The 21212-nt window shown below is 53.4% G+C and overlaps 1 protein-coding gene across 1 annotated transcript; it reads right to left on the bottom strand.

Moving 5' to 3' along the window:
* Nucleotides 1-1803: 1803 nt before the first annotated feature.
* GDF6 (growth differentiation factor 6) lies at nt 1804-20899 on the bottom strand. The gene is made up of 2 exons (XM_062188210.1): nt 20410-20899; nt 1804-6564 (listed from the first exon to the last, which is right to left on the bottom strand). The coding sequence occupies exons 1-2, from the start codon at nt 20810-20812 to the stop codon at nt 5597-5599; spliced, it is 1371 nt and encodes a 456-aa protein (XP_062044194.1). The 5' UTR covers nt 20813-20899; the 3' UTR covers nt 1804-5596.
* Nucleotides 20900-21212: the final 313 nt, after the last annotated feature.

Raw genomic sequence — 21212 nt, 5'->3', positions numbered from 1 at the left:
AACTAAATTTGTAACTGCAGTTATTTGATGAAGGAAGGCTGGTCCATTAAAGTTGAGGTAGAGAGACAATAATCAAAGGCTCCCTTGAAAATGACTGTTAAAATTACTAGATCTGTAACTAGAATAGAATTTCTAATTTGTTTCATGTCTGCTAGGTTAGGCACTATTCTGGGGTAGTGTTAGGAATACAGTCATGAATAAAACAAGGGTGAAAACTGATCTTAATCAGGACAATATACATGAAACCTAAGAGCTTTAGGGAAGAACTAAGTTATTAAATGTTTTGCTTGACTCCACTGGATATTTATGTTAAAACAAATTAGTCATAAACAGTTTCTTCATTTGACAAAATTTCCCCTAAGGGACACCAAAAAATACACATTGATAAACTTCTCTCCTTTCATTTTTGTATCATGAGTGTCTAGTTCACACACAAGGGGGCTTCAAATTGTGTGTGGGAAAATGTAATTAAAAGATAATGTGAATGTTCCATGAACTTGCAAGGCCTCTTTGTACCACTCAGAGTTTGCACATGCTGGAGTGCTGAATCTGCTCCTGTGTTGCCTGGATTTTTTTTTTTTTATATCACTCCTAAGAAATCCAAGTTATCCAAGATTTTTCTTTTTTTAAGATTTATTTTTATTTATTTGAAAAGCAGAGTTAGAGAGAGGTAGAGACAGAGAGAGAGGTCTTCCATCTACTGGTTCATTTCCCAAATGGCTGCAAAGACCGAGGCTGGGCCAGGAGCCAGGAGCTTCATCTGGGTCTCCCATGTGGGTGCAGGAGCCCAAGCATTTGGGCCACCCTCTGTTGCTTTTTCAGGTACATTAGCAAGGAGGTGATTTGGAAGTGGAGCAGGCGGGACACAAACCAGTGACCATATCGGATGCCAGTGCAGGCCAGGGCTTTAACCCACTGTGCCACAGTATCGGCCTCTCTCTTCTTTTCTCTTCTTTTCTTTTTTCTTTTCTTTCCTTCTTTCTTTCTTTCTTATTTATTTGCTCAAAAGTCATAGTTACAGACAGAGAAGGAAAGACAGAGAAAGAGAGAGAGCAAGAGAAAGAGAGAGACAGGTCTTCCATCCACTAGTTCATTCCCCAAATGGCCGAAACAGCCAGGGCTGGATCAGGCCAAAGCAAGGAGCCAGGAATTTTTGTCCAGGTCTCTCCCATGGGTTTCAGGGGCCCAAACATTTGGGCCATCTTACCCTACTCTTCCCAGGCCGTTAGCAGGGAGCTGGATTGGAAGTGGAGCAGCCTGACTCCAACAGGTACCCATATGGGATGCTAACATTGCAGGCAGCTGCTTTACCCACTATGCCACAATATCAGTCCCAAAGTGTTCATCTTAAAATGCAATGTTGAGGCCAGCATTACGGGTTAAGCCACCACCTACAATGCCAAGATCTCACATGGGTGCTGGTTCAATTCCCAGCTGTTCCATTTCCAATCCAGATTCTTGATAATGACCTGAGTAAGCAGTAGAAGATGGCCCAAATGTTTGGGCCCCAGCCACCCATGTGGGAGACCTGAATGAAACTCCTGGCCCCTGGCTTCAGACTGGCCCAGCCCTGGCTACTGCAGCCATCTGAGAAGAGAGCCAGTAGATAGAAGATTTCTACCTTTCCTTCTCTCTCTTTAACTCTGCGTTTCAAATAAATAAATAATTTTTTTAAAAAAATTCAATGTCTCCAAAGCTAAGGATTAAATAAATAAATCAGAGGCTATTTCATAAGGTTCATGAAAACAGGATTAAAGATGTTTATTGTGGTGCAAAACCTTTGAAATCTATGCATAGCTTTTTCATAATACATGTGTTCCATGAAGTTTTTAAAGACCCCTCATATTTACATCTTCAGATAATTCAATGAGGTTGTGTTTCTCCTAACACTTAAGTTAAGGGATAAACTTTCTGATGGAGGGAAGAAGGAAAAATCACTTTGGAAATGGAAATATTTATGCAGAAAAGAGAAATTTCTGGATTGGGGACCTATTAAGATGCAGGGCTGGATGTCCTCGGGCAAATGGAAGTTGATGGAATTGGGTGGAGCATATGGAAAAAGCGGTGGGAAAATCGAAAACAGCCTCTACACAGGACAGAGAAAGAGCCTCTGTCTTCATTGGCTAGGTGATCATCAGAAGTAAAACCCCTTTGGGAGGGGGCATTTGGCCTAGTGGTCAAGATGCCAATGGCCTGTGTTAGTGTGACTGGGTTTGATGCCTGCCTACAGACAGCTCCTCACTACAGCTTCCCACCAAAGCCGCCCTGGGATACAGCAGTGATAGTTCTAGTGATTGGCTTCCTGCCACCCACATGGGAGACTTTGGTTGAGCTCCTGCCTCCCAGCTTCTGCTCAGCCCAGTCCTGGCCGTTGTATGAACCAGTCAATAGGAGCTCATTCTCCCTGAATACCTCTCTCTCTCTCTCTCTCTCTTCCTTCCTCTCTCTCTCTCTCTCTCATAAATAAACTTTTGAGAAACAAATAATAATTGCTAATTACTTTGTTAAAATGTTCCATTTGGGTAATTTGGGTAAAGAAAGCTATTTGTAAAATTATCTGGAAACTCAAATGAGTGCAATTTCCATTAGAAAATGTTTCTCGATTCTAAACAGTCCACTTGCAACCAGTTTTTTGAAACTTAACCTATTTGTAAAGGAACTAAGAAAATCACACACAAGGCACTCCCAGCAAAGTATAACTCCTGCCATACTTCAGCCATGACCCCAACTTCCAAGGGCTAGCTGGAAGCTAAGAACTCATTGAATTTTGCAACCCATATCCATTTATTAGTCACCCTTATCCTAGCAGTCACAATTCATAGACTGTCAAACCGTAAGCAAAGCTACTGGCCTCCGTGGCAGGATGAGTCTGAGGACTGTGGCCAACTGCAAAGCCACAGGGCAGGTGGATGGTCTAGGTGCAGAATTGCATGGTTGTTAACTCAAGCTCCAGGGTGTGAAAGTCCCAGGCAGATTATCTAAGTCTCTGCACCTCCATTTCTTTATCTGTGAAATGGGGATTATAATATTGTCTCCTTCCTGGCATTTCTGAGGGGTTTAAATGAGGTAACACATGTACAATAACAACACACTCAGCTCTACGCTTAATAAAAGACATCACGTGAACTAAGAGAAAAATTGGTATCTTCTGCTTCCAGTGTACATAAATGTAAACAAGACTTAAACTAAGAACTATCCCAATTCCTATTCGAATTCTCAAGGTTATGAAATGAAATACAGGCTCATAAGCGCTGTTCTAATCGCTAACCAGGATTTGCCTTTAATTTGACCAGTGAAAACTTCATTGCAAAAGGAGTCACTGCAGAGTTACAAAGAAAAAGTCCAATGCTCTAAATGATGGATTTTAATACAATGCGTGCTTTTTCAAACATTCAGTTCCATTACTGAAACAAAATGCAGCTGACAATAATTCCTGGAGAAATGATTTTTCTAAATAGACCCATATAAACCAGGCTGAGTTATAAAGGGGAAAAATGAGTTTAATATAGTATTAGGTTGAGTAGCATCCAGGAAAGGTGTACTGTAAAAACCGCCTTGAATATTAATGGACTTTTGGTAACTTTGGTGTTGTAAATATTTGTATTATAGTGAGGTAGACAGTTAAAAAAAAAAAACTCCGTTCGACAGGCTTAAAATTTTGCAATAATATTTACGAAAATGATAACATTATGAAAGAATGAAATCTGATGAATGCTCAACTTTGTACAACTCGAATATAAACTTTAAAAATATTAGAAATTATAACATTTGAGTGCATATAACGTTTTGTACATTAAGATGAATTGCATGCTGTCCACTTCCTCTTTGCACTTTCAGTCACCTTAAATAAACAAATATATACAGCCTTAACAGAACAACAGTGCATCCAAAGCAAATGTGCATTTTAAATTATTTCTCCTGGCCAAGTATTTTTTTTACTTAGCATTTTATATTAGCATTTATTCTCATTCCCACTATTTCTTTGACAGTTTGTAGTTCTCTGAACCAAGCAAGCAACAGGTTTAGATCAGGAGAGAGCAAAACCACTTAGGAGAAACCAAAACTTTTTTTTTTTAATGGTTGATACAAGTTCCCTTGTTGAAACCATTTCATGGTCAAAGATGAGGAGGAAGCTGGCTCTTCAAAGGGCCTACTCTTGGTCCCTGTTGGAGAACACCACGGTGCAGGCTGGGGAAGTCCAGGTGCCTGGGAACGGATGCTTCGCTTTTGCTGTGTGCCTTCTCCCGCTTCCATCCAGCAGATGAATCCCGCCCTGGCCTCCGTCCTCACTGCCCTTTCCCCATCTCCCACCCCAAGCTCAATGCAACACTTGGCTCTTTTCACAGCTTCTCATTACTAAGTTTTAACAACATCGCCTAACTGGTAATTACAAACTGAAACAATTCTTTTGCGGCAGCCCTGGGCTATTGATGGATGGTAATCTTTCAGGAATGTCAGAGAGAGGGGAGGGAACACGGATTTTAAAGAAACTTCAGAGAATGGCCTCGTGTCCCCTTTCATCCTCCCCCCCTACTCCCGCCCAGTCCCTTCTCTCGCACCCTCTCCCCTGCTGAGGTGGCCCATCCACTTCTTGGGTCCCAGTCCCACCTCCCTCCCCTTTACTTCTTTCTTTAATTATACAGTTCCCTACTCCTAACTCTTAAAAAGGGGGTGGGGGAATCATCTTCCCCTAGAAAGGGATGTCTGAATTGTAAATTCTGCTTAAGGAAACCAATTGGAAACAGACGTCACAAAGGGCTTTGGGGTGGGCTACCTCTGGCCTGGGCTACTGTCTGCACTTCTGTGTCAGCCCCGGTCAGAGGCAGGCCTTGTGGTTTTTCATTATCCTTGGGGGTGGGGGGGTCCATACGGACTAATTCTTGTCATTCCAGCCATACCAGATCCCTTTCGCCCTCCAGAGAAAGCAACAGTAACGGCGTCAGGCTGGAGCCGTCAGCAGTGAGCTGGAGGTGGCCAGGGGCAGGGACTCTGGCAGAAGCCGGGGTGCGGCTGGGAAACTCTTGGGAATACAACGCGCTTGAGCCCACCTCTCCGGAGGCAGGACACTTCCTGGTTCTCCCATTCCTGTTGCCAATTCCCCTTTCTAACACTCTTCTGGGGAGGTCACACAACATGGGCTGTGACATGCCAGAAAAACCCCCACCTTCTTCACCCACGTAGACCACAAGCAAGCCAAGGTGGGCCAAGGCGATTCTTCCTCTTGCACTGTTTCCCTTTTACAACTCGGAATTTTCAATCCACGGAGAAGCTGAGAAACAGGTCTGGGTCTCCCCACCCCCCACTCCCTCACCTCCTCTCAAAACCTGGGAGACACACAAGGTTATCCAAAGCCATAGTGATAATCATCGTCGTCATCATCCTTGACTTGCTTTTCCGGGCTGGCCAGGCAAGGTGTGAAAATCCGTCTCTCCTTGGGCTGGCAGGTGGAAGGTGTGGGGCAGGCTGGGCTCCCACCTCTCCCACCGCGTTCTCCGGGCCAGGCCGCCCCGCCCTCCCCCAGGCCAGCTTCCTCCTCCGCCTCTCTGCGGTCGGTCGTCCCCTGCGGTCCCGAACTAGGCGGACGCGACAGGCACCGCTACCTGCAGCCGCACGACTCCACCACCATGTCCTCGTACTGCTTGTAGACCACATTGTTGCCCGCGTCAATGTACAGGATGCTGATGGGAGTCAATTTGGTGGGCACGCAGCAGCTGGGAGGGGTGGAGCCGGGGTCCATGGAGTTCATCAGCGTCTGGATGATGGCGTGGTTGGTGGGCTCCAGGTGCGAGCGCAGCGGGAAGTCGCACACGCCCTCGCAGTGATAGGCCTCGTACTCTAGGGGCGCGATAATCCAGTCGTCCCAGCCCAGCTCCTTGAAGTTCACGTGCAGGGGCTTCTTGCTGCACCGCAGCCTCGACTTCTTGCCGTGGCGCTTGCCGTGGCGGCTGGCGAAGGCCGTGCGTCGCCGCCGGCGGCCGGGCGAGGACAGCCAAGGCCCGGCGTCCGGGGCGCCCGACGGCGGCGGCCAGGAGCCCTCCGCGCCCGCCCCGGGTCCCGCAGCCTCGGCGGAGCCCAGCTGCTCGCGCATCTCGGCGAACAGGTTCTTGCGCTGCGATCTGGTGAAGACGACGAGCAGGGCGCGCTCCTGGGGGGATCGCACCCTCCGGCCGAAGCCCAGACTCCGCAGGTCCGGGGGCGGCGGCGGCGGCTGCTGGGACCCCCGCGCGCGCGCCTCGACCTCCGCGGCGTCCGCCTCGCCCCACGCGGCCCGCAGCTCCAAGCACAGCTGCTTCCAGGGCTGGTGGCGCAGGCCCTGCCACACGTCGAAGACTTCCCAGCCGGCTGGGGGCGCCCCCTGCGGGTCCAGGGTCCGCGCGTCCAGCAGCAGGGACGAAAGGCAGGGGAAGAGCTGCACGTGGAGCGGCCCGGCCGGCGGCCCCCAGGGCGCTGCAGGCGCCTGGCGAAAGAGCCGCAGCTCCGCGCCCACCAGCTCCTCTTTGTCTGAGAGCGTGGACACATCAAACAAATACTTCTGTCTCCGGAGAGGAGTGTGCGAGAGATCGTCTGCGAGATAAAAAATAATTACAGTCAGTTTCACTTAAGGGGGAGATCAGCCCGGTGCTTTTCGGCCGCCCCCAGGAGGAAAAGGGCGGGGAGGGGGCAGGCCGGCCGGGGAGTCCAGCTCAGGTGGCCTGGGGCCTGACCACCCTCTGCTCCTCGCCGGCCAGTGCTCCGCGCGGCGCTGCGCGGCTCGGGGAGGGGGCGCACCGAGGCGGGCGCCCTCCTCCGGGTCAGCTCCAGACTCCCAGAGCGGAAATCGGTGGCTGCAGGCGGGGCGGCGGCGGGGGTGCTCTCCCGGGTTTCTTCCGAGAGACTGCGTAACCACTAATGTGCCCTTTGTGGTCGCGAGCCTGGGCCCTGCTTCCCTCAGAGCTCCCGTCGGCTGGCTCCTTCATCAGTCACGTCTCAAATGTCACCTCCTCTGAGAGGCCATCCCCGACCACCCTGATATAAAGTGGCCTCCCTCGGCCGCTATCTGGGGACCGGGGCCTATTATCTGCCCGACACTTAGCATTATCTACAGTTACCTCGTTTATAATCGTCACCCTAGTGGCCTGTCTTTCCCAGCCACACTGCCCGCCCCTCCACCAGTCCACGGACGCTGAGACGATGTTATGTCCATCTGGCTCGCCTAAGCACCTAGAGCGGGGCCAGACCTGGACTGCACGCTGGCCAGTCAGCGAGAAGCTTCTGCGGTAGCCATTCTCATGGCTGCCCGCTGGAACCATCTGGAGAACTTAACTACCCGTGTTTTCTGCCAATTGAATCAGCATCTAAGGACAGGGCCTGAGCATGCGATTTTTGTTTGTTGTTGGTTGGGGTTCTTTGGTTTGCTTGTTTGCTAAGCTCCAAAATGATTTTAAGGTGCAGCCTTACTTACAATCCACTGGTAGGGGGTAAATACTGCTGTCCATCGGGCAGTTTTGCTGAGTCTTTAAGGCTCAAAATGAGGCAGAAGGAAGGAAAAGTTACTATGCGATTTCTCTCCTTAATCGCTTTGTTTCCATTCAGCAATCATTTCATTTAACAACAAACAATGGAGCAATGAGACTTTGAAAAATACCAGGGGTGAGGGAACAAATGAACCAGCACACACACCAGGCATCCATGCGCTGAGAAGATCCTGCAGTCCATGCAAACTAGATGTACTTGGAAGGGAAAACACACCATAGACACTTACACACCACACACACACACACACACAATGACATCTACCACCTCCGCCTTCCTCCACCACTGGATCAGAAATTCTCTTGCTTTGCAACCAATCCTGAACGTAATTTCCTTTTATTGCAAGTGAGAAAAAGAAAGCAGAGATACATAGGAGGTAGCAGGCTTTTTAAAACCCAACGCCAATTGTTCAGGAGCAAGGTAAACCTGGACTTCTTTTTTTTCTGACACATTTGTGCATGAAACCAACCCCACTTCAGTGTGCAAGGCGGAAAGCTAACCAGATTTTCCTGGGCTGCCTTCCCATAAAATATTTACAACCCAGCAAATACAAAAATCCCCAAAGCCCCCCAGCTTTCCCCAGAAGCTAGTAAAGTTTGGGTCGATTTCAATAGTAAAAGTGTCATTGAGTGCCGTCCGACCCTCCCTGGCTACCCAGATGCAGCCCAGGGGCACTGGATCTGGAGCCCCAGCCACACCCAGTCGGCTCTTCGGGCTGACCGCTGACCGCAGGGCCGGCTGCCTCCCTCTAACACACATGCCCCGACCTGAGACAGAGCTGTGGGAAGGGTTAGAGAGGTGAAAAGGGAAAAGTTGCTGCAGGCAGTTGATTTATGGAAGCCAAGCCCTTCAAAACGACCAGGGTCATGTTAAAATCAGGAGGGATTCAGAACACCTCTTCTCCTTGAAACTAACCTGTGTCCGACGATGCCCAGCCACCGCCCAGATCTGGGGACCTGTCTCCTTAGGCTTCACCTGCCTGCCTCTCTCCCCAAACCCTAGATGTGATGAGACACACACAGCTATGGCATTCGCTGCACTACTAGCTGGATGTTGTGATGGTTGATGTGTTTCTAATCTTTGTCCACATGCGCAGAACAGCTTTGTAAGGTGGGTACTTTTTGCAGGTATTATTCCCATTTTTGCAGATGGGAAAAGCAAACCTTGGAGAAATGAAGTCGTTTGCCCAAGTTAGACAGGTAGTAAGTACTGAGGCGGAGATTCATGCTTAGGTCTGTTTAATTCTGGGGTTGAAGCATGTAGACTGTAAGTTCCATTGCCTCTTCACTGTAGTCCATGTACAGGGATCTGCATGCAAGTAAGAATGGCCAGGGTGGGGGACCCAGTCCAAACTGTATTTGCAGGGGTTACTAGAAATAAAAGCTAGGCATCCTTAGAAACTATTTCTGCTAACATAACTCTTGGAGAACACTGGGCAGGTGTACAGAATAATGATTGAAGCGGTTGTCTCTCATGCAACATGGTTAGATCAGCCCTCTTTTGTTTTCATTCTTTACTGTCATTGTTAAGTGTGGGTTAGTAAGTGCTTAGTCTGCACAGCTGAGTCAAAATTGAGGCACACGTCTATAGAAAGAGGCCTCCATTGATTCTGCAGCCTTGGGATTTCTGGCGATCTTTCTAGCAAGATCAGCCCACTGTGACCCTCCCCAGGTCTCTGGGCAGGAGTGCACATGGAGCTTTGGTTTCCATCCTGCTCCTTTCTCTTCCCGCAGAAGTTGCATCCCAATCTCTCCAGGGGCTTCATCTGCATGCATATGGACACCCTAACCCTAGATCCAAGCTTCCCAGGCACCTGTAGGTGCATGTGTCACTGGTGTGATCCTCTCTTGGGTGGATAGGCCCAATGGAGAAGCAGTCCAGGCCCTGGAAGTGAGTTCAAGGTTATTTAAGCAAGAAATTATGTGGCCCAAGTAGCCAGAGCTTGGTCTAGAATAGAGGATTCTCAAAGCCACTACACTTGCAGTGGTCCCTCAACATACAGCATCAGCAAGAACTGGTTAGAGATTCGAATCCTCTCGGGCCCCACAGGCGTGTGTGGAGTCCAGAATTTGCCTTACTCATAAGCGCCCAAGTGAGGCTGATTCTGCTGATGCAAGGGAATCACACTGTGAGAACTCGTCTAGGTGGGCATGACACCTAGGCTCTTTGGATTCTCCACCATGCGGAAGTGTCCCCACTGGAGAAGAAACAACACAGGGCCCTCCAAAGCTCCAGGGTGGGTTCTGGTATAGTAATAAGCAGATCAAGTCACCAGCTCCCTTAGCTCCATCCTGGCCCCACTGCCCCCTCTGCATCTTTCTTTCCATTCAGCTACATGTTCTCACAATGGGTCTCCCAAACCCCTAATCCTTAAGCCAAGGGTTCAAGAGGGTGATGCTCTGTCAGCTCCCCTACAGAGCACATTCCCCACCAGCCTGGACCTGCTCTGGAGCCAGGCATCACAGACACAAGCCCAGGGGGAGGCCTTGCTCTGGGAAGTACGTACAGCACCATGCACTGTGACCCTGCAGGCATTTCATATGCTGAGCTGGCATCCCAGAGCCTGGTCCAGCTGCCAGGGACCACCTGTGTGCGGGAGCAGCCCTCCACACTGCCTCCCACCAGCCTCCTCCTCCATTCAGTCCTGTATTGATGAGACTTGAGTCATGCAATGACCCTCACTCCCTCCCATTCCCTTGACTAGAAACATGCATTTTTCATTTCACACTCTGCGGAACTTTCTTACACCCTGGAAATGAATCGCGGGCTTTAGGCACGGGATTTCATTTAAATTGAAACTGATCAGTGAGACATTGGGGAACTGTTCATTTTGCTTTTAATTTGCATCAGCCTGGCTTGTTACAGCTCACACCCCAGTTCATTCGGCGCTTGCTGAGTGTTAGCAGTGTAAATCTTTCAAGTTACAATTGCTGGATTTGCTTAGCCTCCTTGCCTAGGAGGAGGGTAGAGATAGGAGGAGGAGGAGAGAAAGAGGATAAAGAAGCAACAAACTACTAGTTTGGAAAAGTAAAAGCATCTGTCCAGAGCCACAGTTTTTGGCTGGAGGAAGCTAGAAAAGTAAACACCAGAATGAAAAGGGAAATATGCCCATGACCACACCTAAAATCAAGGATGATGGCCTGAAAGGGAGGGCACACAGGGCAGGATTCTCCTCTCCATGCCCCCTACCCCATGTCTCCTGCTAGGGGCTGCTCCTGCGGGCCAGCCTGGAGATGGTTTCAGAAAACCTGAAACTTTGCTTGATTCGAGGTGAGAAGAGTCCAGCACCACATTTTCCCAAGACATCCCTGGGACACACATGCACAGCTCGAGGTCCCTCTTGAGGGTCCAGTTAGATTTTCTACCCCTTGACAACCTGAGGGGCCACCAGTGGCTCCAGCTCTCTCAACCCTCAGACTCCAAGCTCTCAGAGGCTTCTCTGCATGCATACTGCTTGCATCATCCCTCTGCGGTGACCCTGGGTGGCTCCTGGCCAGGTGTCTGACAGGTCCAGCCAACCTCCTTCAGCTACCTGGCCACACCTTCCACTCACTCCCTCTGAAGGCACAGACCCCTGCTAGGCAACTGCTCAAAAAGCCCAGTAGACATCGGGCTTTCATACTCCCCACCCCATGGTTAGGAAAACTTTGCAAGGAAAACTCCAGATGTCTTTGCATCTAAACCTTGCCCCCCCCCCACACACACACACCATTTTAGAGCCAGCAGCAGCACTGAGCACTTAATGGCACAAGGCACATGCTTAGAGCCTCTTTCCCTGAATCCTCACAGCAAGTATCTGAGGTGGGTCTTACTGTTATACCCATTTATAGCTAAGGAAACTGAGGCTCTGAGAGGTGTGTGAACTTGCCCAATGAGTTGCAACCAGTAAGGGACGGGATGCTGAAGGTCCTAATTCCAGACCTGAGTCCTGATTGGGCAGTGGAGCAAGAGCAAGGATACATGGTCTCATAGACATGCAACACTAGGTGGGCTGGACCCCTTCTTTGCCAGAAGGAAGACTTCCAAGCTCAGAATTCAAGACTGGGTGTGCAGTCATGTCTCCCCTTGGTATCTCAGCTTCAGTACTGCCCACCAGGTTGGAAATAGAGCCAGGTGTACTTGGTGAGTAAAAATGAATCACCACCCTCTCACTCCTCCCTGGATAATTGGTATCCACCCTACTTACTGCTCCCCTGGGACACAGTGGTTTCCTGGCAAATTCCTGAGGGTGCACCCCTCCACAGCCAGGCCTTGTTGAGATCCCAGCCTTGCGGATTCCTGATGCATCTTGAAGCACCCTCGATAGAGTGTGCATTCAGGGACAACCCACACAGTTCACCTTTCCAGGGTGCTATGGCTTTATCCCAGTACATTTGCTTGACCAACCAGCACAGTAATTGTAATAGCAGACTCTGGGCATGATCTAAATGCTTAACTTGTAATAACGCATTTAACTCCCCAAGCCACCCCTGAGAAGAGCATCACTATGACTGAAAATACAGGTTCAGAGTAACTAATGAAAGACAGAAAGTGGCCAAGCTGGCAGCCACCACCCTAGATATCCCAGCCCTTGACTTCTGTGCCTGGTAGAAATCTTCAGAAGCTCTTTCCTTCTCAACCTCTGATCTCCAAGAGTCATTATTTTTGAATCAGCAGAATCGAAGGAATGTCAACAATTGAAATGTTGAAAGAGAATTTATAAGGAAACTTAACTTTCTGGTCTGCAGAATAGAGATGATAATGCCAACTCACAAGGCACTGTGGGGAGGCAAGGAGAGGGGGAAAACTGCTGAAGATGTTATGCAAATATTAGTTACCACTGACCACATGGAATGAGAATAGAAACTCAGAGTCGCAGAGGCATAAAACTGAATCCTGAGCTGTGACTTGGTGTTTGGGTGACCTTTGGTGGACAAGGTTACAGCATCTCTCCCAGCAGCTTCATGCGCCTAATCTGTTACATGAGAGAACCAGTTTTATTTTGCTAGGTCATTGTGAAGATCAGAGTCAAGGCACACAGGGCAGCCAGTGTTGCTGTAACTACTTATATCCTGGGGGGAAGGAGGAGATGCACCTGTGTGACTCTTTTGAGGGGTTATGGCCCATTTTTCTCAAGATATCCATAGGTAAGTAGAGAGAAGTCACTGAGTAGTGTGAGTAAAGAAAGAAGCAGGCACTTGGGGTTCCTCTTCATCTGAGGTCCAGCGAAGGTCAAGGCTTATGGGGGCCACAGCCACACCCCTACCTCAGGGACCTTTCTCAGTCCTGTGATGCTACATCAGCTACTGCTGGGATTTCCCACAATGCCAGGCGAAGCTAGGACATCCACCCAAAGTGTAGATTTTCTTCACCACAGAGGGCCAGGGCTGGTAGGTGTGCTGACTCAGTCCCTCCTGGGCTGGGCAGACACAGTTCTGAGACACCTGAGAGCCTTCCTAGCTCAGAGCTCCCCTATGCCCTTTTGTGAGGCACCACCTAACCACAGAGCCTGCCCCAAGTGTGAGACAAGGGGCCAGTGTTTCCAATTTTCACCTGACAAAAGGTCATGCCTATGCTGGGAGTTGGGGTGGCTGCAGCACGTGTCAGCTGCAAGGGTCCAGGGAGTGGGTCTGTCAGTGTACATGCCTTCTCGCCACACTCGCACTGGCCCAGCTTCTCTCTGGGTCTCTGGCTTCCTCAGTATTTTCCCGAAGGCTTGCCCTACATTTCTCAGCTTGTTTTCTTCTTCCAAAAGCCAGAGGGGCCCAAGGGAAGTGCCCTTCTTCCCACGACAAGCAGCAGGCTGGTTAATCATGTCTGGGTGTCCTGCCTGAATTTTGCATAGAAATCCCAAGGTCATTGCCTAAGTTCAGGCTCAGCATGAAGCAAAAGGTTGAGGGTGGGAAGCCGGCCAGGAAAGGGAGCCTCGAATCCCACCGCACTGAAAACGTAACTGCGCTGGCCCCGGAGCCTCGGCTCAGCCTTCGACTGCAGTATGCCAGCCCCAAGGGCACCCATTCTTGGCGGGTGCCGGGGACCAGCGCCCAGTCCGCTCCCCTGAGCACTGAGTACAGCCAGCAGGAGTCTTCTTTTGTTCTTATAGGATGAAACGGATTCATTTGCAAAATGGTTTCCACGGACTTAATTGGAAAACCCTCATAGCTGAGCTCTCTTGAGTGGCAGGAGAGTCAGCGAGGAAAAACCAAATCAAGTACACTTTGCGAAGATTCACCCAGCCCCACCCTGGACTCCTGGCCACAGAGGCTCAAATCTTAACTTGACCACACTGCAGATGAAAACCAAACCGAAGCGCTGAACGACCCCGAGGGCCAGACCCTTCCTCTTCGCTTTTTCGCGGAGCGCGAGCAGCCTGCGCATGGGCGTCGTCCGCAGGGACCCGGCTGATTTGCTGAGGGCGACCGTCCCTGCCCCGTTGAGCAGTAGGATCCATCACACGGGACCCTGGAGTGGGATAAGAATTCGCAGTCGTGTAGCTGCCATCGGGGCTGGAACATGATCAGCCGCTTGTTTTGAGAACCTAGAGATTAAAAGTGGAAAAAAGTGCCCACTTTGTACGGTTTCCCCTCCCCAGCCAATTCTGAGGTCGCAGGTGGAGGCAGGGGTGGACCTGGGGTTGTAGATAGGGCTTTGGGCTCTTGGAGTCCAGGAGTCCAACGCAGGAGAAAAGGCAGAGGCGTGTGCTGTTACCGCACCGGGTTGGGTCCCGCCTCTGCAGATCGGATCGCCGCCAGCCGGCTCCGCGACTTCCACCTTGGTCTGACTTCGAAAGCAATGTAGCAAAATGAGATTCGTGGTGTGAGCGCTGGGCCATAGTCCAGCATCTCTTATGTGGAAGCAGCAGTCGGCAGGGAAGTGGGGCAGCGGGTGTTCCAACTTGCCTGGAAGTCAGGTTTCAGAGAGGGCGCACGGAACCCGGCGGTACTGAGGGACCACCCCGCCCTCCACCGAAGCCGACCTGCCAAGCCGCCGCAGCGCCCGCCGTCGGTCCTTCTCCCCAAGCTTAGCCAGCACAGACTCTGGCCTGGGGCCAGCCCCTCTACTCTCTGGCACGCCCACTATCGGGTCCCTAAGCCTTGCCCCGCCCCCAGACGCGCGCGCTCCGCTAGGAACGCGTTCGCACGCAGCGCGCCTTGCGCCCGCTCCAGGCTTCTGCACCAGCTCTTGGCAAAACGCACCCAACCTTTGGGACCCCAGCAGGGCTAATGGCCTGTTCTAGAAGACCTAGACTGGCAACCCTGGAATCCGTTAGGCCTATGAGGACTGTTTAATTCCTGTAAACAGGAGACACCATTTAGCCGGCATTGAACTTAAAAATAAACAGCCAGGGCTTGGGGGCGGTGGGGGCGGCATGTACCAAGCAACGAGGTGGTGCGGTGGATCCACCTTTCTGCTCCCCTCACCTCGACTGCCTCCTGATCCAGAAAGCGTCGTTTGGCCTGGGTTATTCAGTACCCGAGGGGTTGTCGAACCTATGCTCTTCACGTTACTTAAAAGTCCCCAGGGGTTTTGTTGCTTTGCTCTGGGTCCCCTGATGCCCGCAGCAGGCCAGGCGGGAAGCAAGAGTTCTACCGTAATTCTTTGCTACCCTCTTCCCTTACGCGTCCACCCCATTCCCTACTCCCGCCAGCCGTCACCACGTGGAGGAGGTGCGCCAGAACCTCAGCGCCCGCTGAGAAAAGCAGGTTGCGCCAGGGCTTCGCTCCCGCCGGTGCAGCGCCAGCGGCCCCGCGGCTCCCCATCGCGCATCCCCTCTGGTCGGAAGGCGGAGCTTTGAGGTCCAGATTGTTTGCGGGTGGGGGAGGGAGTCACCAGGCCTTTCGTGGTCTGTGGCTTGGGTGATTTTTTTTTTTTTCCTTAATGTGCAGAAACGATCCTTATGTTTGGGCACGTTTTCCGAACCCCAGCAGCAGCAGGGCACAAAATCCAGCGCGGAGAGGAGCGCTTAGTGTTCTCGTTCTCCTCAGATTGGCCTGTTTGGCCAAGGAAGCTCTTTCGCCTAGGATCCGAAACCCCACTGTACAAGACGTAGATGCTTTTTTAGCTTCTTTCTTTTCCCTGTGAGGCAGCCCTTAAGGCCTTAGGGATAGGAATGACAATAACTGGTATTTAACAAACCCTTGGGTAAGAAGTTAGTTTGTGGCCTTGAGCCAGCCAGAAAAGCAGAACATATTTCCAGTTTAAGGCTTCTCTCCCCGAAATCAGGGCTTTCCCTAGGACCTTCCGGTACACACGGCCGGTGGTGGATCCTGAACCCGGACTTTGGCGCCAACTCCGCGCCTGTGTGCGCGCCGGAGCGCCGCCCATGCACACACTCGAACGCTTAGCCAGCCCTTTCCAAGGCTGTCCCTTCTTCCCCGGGAAATAAAGCCTAGATTGGAACCTTCTGCCCGGCTTCCTCGCTTGGCCGTCTGGTCTGAATTAGTGTTTTTATAAGGGACTCAAACAAATCGAATACAAGGTCACCAAATAATTAACAGTTGTGAATTCCCTCCGTCCCCATTAAAATACTTCCCTGCTTATATTTCATTTTCCGTTTGCCAACGACAACAGGGTCCGGGCAAGAGCGCTGCTGGGTTGATTGCACCACTCTGCGGCCAGGTCCACCCAGAAACCTGCTGTTTTGCATAAACATGGTGTATCAGAGGAACTTCAATGGCGAGGGAACTAGGCAGCTCACCGCGGGCCCTGCCCCCCCGCCGGCCTGTCCACAGAGCCCTCCAGCCCTGCCCCTGATAATCACCACCCAGAAGGTAAACGGAGAAGCCCACAAACGACTAGGACAAACCAGCTCGAGTCATTTCTACCCGGCCAAGTCTTTGAAGGATGTCCCGATCTCGTTTTGGCTTTTATCTGTTCCTCCCTGCCTCCTTTCTGAGAGCGCTATTGTAACAGCAACAACAAAATTAGAGTGCTCTTCTTGCAAGGGCATATGGAAATCTGCTGCACAGGAGTATTCCTAGACTCCTTTTGTGTCTTTCATCCTTGAGAATTTCTTTTCGCCCTCTTGTTGGAATGATGTGAGGCTTCTCGAAGGAGCAGCAAGTCAGCTCTCCCCCAATCCTCCTGCCATCCCTCAGCCGGGCTACATTCATGGACGTTCTAATTTGTCTGCCTTTCCCAGGCCCCAAGGCTGGGGGTCCAGGGCCCCAGAACTGGCGGCCACTTAATGAGTGATTTCATGAGCTCACTGTAATTTCACTACATGCAACCTGAACCACTTGGGTCCGGTGACCGAGACCATACATGCATACACACTTCCTCATCACTCTGGATCTAACCGTCATTTTTAAAACGCATAATGAAGGCATCTGAAAAGACCAGAGAGAAAGTGGATTGTTCCTCTGCTAAAATCAGTCTAGGAGGAAGGAAGACACAACAGATTCATACCCTGAAATCCAGCCTTGCACTTGAACCCCTCACTGGCTCTTCGGAAACTACAGAGGTTATCGGACCAGGACAATCTCGTGTTTCTTTCTGATTCTGCGTCTACCAGCACCCTTTAGAAACATCCTTACCCCTTACCTCACCGACATAACCTAACGAAGCAGGCTGGGTCTAGAATCTTATGTTTGTTTTACCTTCTCTCAGAGCTGTGTGACCTTGAACAGTTTGCTTAACCCATCTTCTTTAAAAACAGGTGATTGTAACACTTTCCCGAGCAATAGCAGTGAGAACGAAATAAGTCGTGTAGCAGATGGTAGCACAGTCCATGGCCGACGGTTTTCTGTCCAGTATATCTGGGTTATTATTATTGCCTCCTAGATGTCCACAGAGTAAGCCGAAAGGAGGGGCGGATAAAGAAACGCGAGCCACAAGGGCTCCTCCTGGAGCGTGGGGAGAGGTGTGGAGAGGTGGGGTAGCACAGAGCGCGCTGCCCTTACAGAACCAAGCATTCTCCCTGCATCTGGGGCAGAGTTTATCCCCGCCCTCTCTCTCTCTCTCTCTCTCTCTCTCTCTCTCTCTCTCTCTCGACCCTGGTCTTCAGGTGCGACCTTCGAGGCCCCCGAGTGAGCCAGCAAGGGCTGGCTATGAACACTGTATGTCCTTCGCCTCCGGCTCCGTCCCTTTTCTTGGCTCCTCCCCTTAAGGGACCCCTGCTGCTCAGAGCCGAGTCTGCCACCCTCCTTCGGCGATTTAAACATCCCCTAAGCAAGGCGCCCCTGTAGCCAAATGGGACCAGTCCTAGGCTGCTGGCCCCCTGCTCTTTCCTCCTGGCCTCGGCTTCCGCGGGTTGGGGGAGGGGTTGTGCGGGGTTGGGGGGGGGGGGCGAGGCGGTGCTTGGCGCAGCTAACGGCCCCCACGTGAGAGGGGCGGAAGTCCTGGCCAGGAGCTGGGGATGCGCGGCGAGCCGGTCCCTTCCATCACGGGAGACTAGACACCGTTTGATGTGTTATGACATGAGCCTTCAATTAGATCGCTGAGTTGAAACACTCCAATCAGGGGCCCGATGCTAAGCAAGCCCCGGAAGGTCCAGCCCGAGGTCACCGCCGGTGACACATCAAATCAAAATCAGTGAGAGGGAAAGTGAGGCTTTCCCTTTATCAAGCTGGGGCTGCAGCCAGCAACGTACCCCCCTCCCCACACGGCTCCGCGAGCCCCTCCCGCCGGCCGCCCCGCACAGCTTTGCCCCCGCGCGGCGTGCCACCCGCCGCCCCGCCTTCGCAATGGGCGAGCTGCGGTTTTCCGCGTCCTCCTGGAACCTGGGGGGCGTGCGGCAGACCTGGCCTTGGAGGCCGCGGTCCGAGTGCTCGCAACGCGTCTTCTCCAGCCCTGGACCGCGCGCAGCCCCGGCCCTCGACGGCATTCTGGGGTTGAAGCCGGGCGCCTGGATCTCGGTCCGGCCGGCCTGGAGACCCTGGCTCAAGAGCAGACCCCCCCCCTCCAACTCCGCGTCAGCCTGGGCGCGCAGCCACTCCCTCCTCTACCTCCGGCGCCCAGGGTCTTACCCCCGAGGAAGGGCTGCAGGGTCGGCAAGGGTGACGCGAGCTCGAGACCTCTCCACCCCGCTGTCCGAGAGCCGCAGGCTTCCATAGACATCTTCCCAAAGCCCGCAGGGTCCTTTGGCCTTGTGCCAGACTCACAGGGCACAGAGAACGAGTTGGGGGCGCCTGCTTGGGGGAGGGGCGGAGATTGCTGCCACTTCCCTACCGGGAATGGAAAGTGAGCACCCACTACCGGCCTGCCCGGGCCTCCGGGATTTCTTCCCTTGGGAAAAGGACTCCGGAACAGTTTGCTCTGAGCTTTCCGTGGCCTCTGCTCCGGCGAGGGGATAGAGGAGGCTGGCGATTAGCGGAAGCCTTGGTGGGAAGAAGCTCGACCTTAGCTGGAGGGGCAGGGAGCTGGCGAGCTGCACAGCAACCCCGACGCGGGGGGAACCAAGAAGCCACGTTTCTTTGCAAAGGTGACTCCAGTGGCTCTAGAGTCATCACGGAATACCTAGCATTAATTCCGAGCCCCGACCTTTTGGCAGCTCATATCATGGTTGACCTGAGGCTGCAGCGGCCGTCCCAGCTTGGCCAGGACCCTCGCGCTCCTGGAAGGCCGCCGGAGGCAGAGGCTAGGGGCTGGGGGACCCAGGAGAGCCCGGGGCTGGGAGGCCGCTCCTTAGCGGGCTCTGCAAAGCTTCGCGAACCTGTAAGCGCTCCAGGCAAATGTGGTGGAGCACCCTCTTGGGTTGCTGGCTGAGCCCACTTCCACTGGCCTACAAATGGAAGGCTGAGAACGGGTCCGGGTCGCTAGCGGAGCTAAGTGTAGGGGGAGCGGGCAGTGGGTAGCTGCGGGAATCTCTTCTATCTCCAGCTGCCTTTCTGCTCCCTCCCCCTCTTGCCTGTCCTTTGCTGCTTCCTTCATATTATTGTCGCTCCTTTCGAGGAACTGGGTTTTCAGACTCCTGCGGAGCCCTTTCCAACCTCGGAGACCGGGTTTCCTCGAGGGCACGGGCCACGCTCACACCAATGCTTTCGGCAAGAAGCGGCGCTGGGGCGCCCGCGCACGCCCACACATACACCAGCTCTGGGACCAGCGATGGGGCGAGCGGCAGAAGCGCCAAGAGTAGCGTTGCCTGGTGGAGGTGAATGGGCGCACCCATGCACGCTTGCGGTTAAAGTGGCAACAAAACTCCAAACCTAACAGTCCCTGCCTCCGGCCCGCTCCGCCACTTGCTGCAGCTGCCGCTGCTAAAATGACTCGAGCTGCAGCCTCGGAGCCGCTGGGAGCACGACGCTGGGGGTTGGGGTGAGGGGGGTGGGAGGAAGAAAGAAAAGAGAAGAGAAAGGCCAAAGGGTGCTTGGCTGCCGCCGGGCTGGTGATCCCACACCTGGCACTCGGATTCGCGGAGAACCCGGCGGCGGCTGCACTAAGGCACAGCCCGACGCCGCTTGCGGACCCGCTCCTCGGAAGGCGGGACTCGCGGTGCGGGCTTTCTCCGCAGCGGACAGGCGCTCCCAGCTTCCCAAGGCCCACCCCTGGACCCGCCCTGTTCCCCCGGGCGGCTCAGCCCTTGCACCCGGGATCCCGCGCAACCCCGGACCGCGAGGTGCGGCTTCCATCAGTTCCCACCCTGACTCCTCTGGGGTCCTGGGCTTCTGCCTGCCGCCCTCTATGCTCCACACTTCCTCCACTAACTGCCAGACGAGCGGCCACCACGCAGCCTTCTGCAAAAGAGGAGGGCAAGGAGAGAGAGCGAGAGAGAGCGAGAGCGCGAGAGAGGAGCGAGGAAGGGAGAGAGCAGACTGGAATAAAATCTGCAACTTACTCGGGCTTTAGTAAAACAATCCATAAAAAGAAAAGGGTAGGTGTGCAGAGCGGGAAGGGGATTCATAAACGCAGCCTGCAGCCCGAACGGCGCGCGGCCGCCGAGCCCCGGTGGGAGGGGTCTCCGTCTTCTTCACCACTTACCGAGTCCCCTGTCTACAAAGCTGGTGATCGTATTGGCCGACTTGGAAGACTGGAAAAAGCTGGCATTGATGCCCAGCTTCTCGGCGATGGAGTAAGTCCTGTAGATTGACAGCATGTACTCGTGGGGCACCACGCGCGGACCCCGGCCAGGCGGCTCCTGCGTCGGCCGCCGCTGGGGCTCGTCCTCCGCCCGCGGCTCCTCGCGCTCCCGGGGCGTCCGGGCCGCCGAACTCTCTCGCGGCGCCCGCGGCATCTTCCCTTCCTTGCGGCCCCGCACGCCCTTGGTGGAGCCCAGCTCGGCGGACGACGACGCGGAGGAGATGGAAGCCTGCTGGAACCCGGGCAAATCCCAGAGGAAACTGATGAGGAAGACGGCCGAGAGCAGGACCCTGGGGGTGTCCATGGCGAGCGAGTGGCTGCGTCTCCCCGGGAGGCGGCGGCGCAGGGCGCTAAGGGCTCGGAGCGGCTGGACAGCGGCCGGGGCCCGGCTCCTCGGGCAGACTCCGAGTGCGAGGAGCCGGGTCCCAGTCACACAAACCCCGGGCCTGCCACGCCCCCTCCCGCCCCTCGCCGGGAGGGGAGGGGAGGGGAGGGGAGGGAGGGCAGAGCAGAGGAGGGAGGGTGGGAGGAGGAGAGGCCGGGCGGTGCGGGCCGGAGGTGTAGGGAGAGGGGCAGCGCAGAGCCGGTGTGGCGGGAGGGCGCAGCGCCCCCGCGGGACGCGCGCGGGGTTGCGGGCCCCGGAGCCGGCCGTCTCCAGCCTCGGGGGAGTCAGGGCCTGCTCGCCGCGCCGGGGTTCCCCCTCG

The sequence above is a fragment of the Lepus europaeus genome, chromosome 4, assembly GCF_033115175.1.
Source record: "Lepus europaeus isolate LE1 chromosome 4, mLepTim1.pri, whole genome shotgun sequence".
Taxonomy (NCBI): domain Eukaryota; kingdom Metazoa; phylum Chordata; class Mammalia; order Lagomorpha; family Leporidae; genus Lepus; species Lepus europaeus.
Note: the sequence above shows the minus strand (reverse complement) of the source record. Positions and strands in the feature narration are given on the sequence as shown.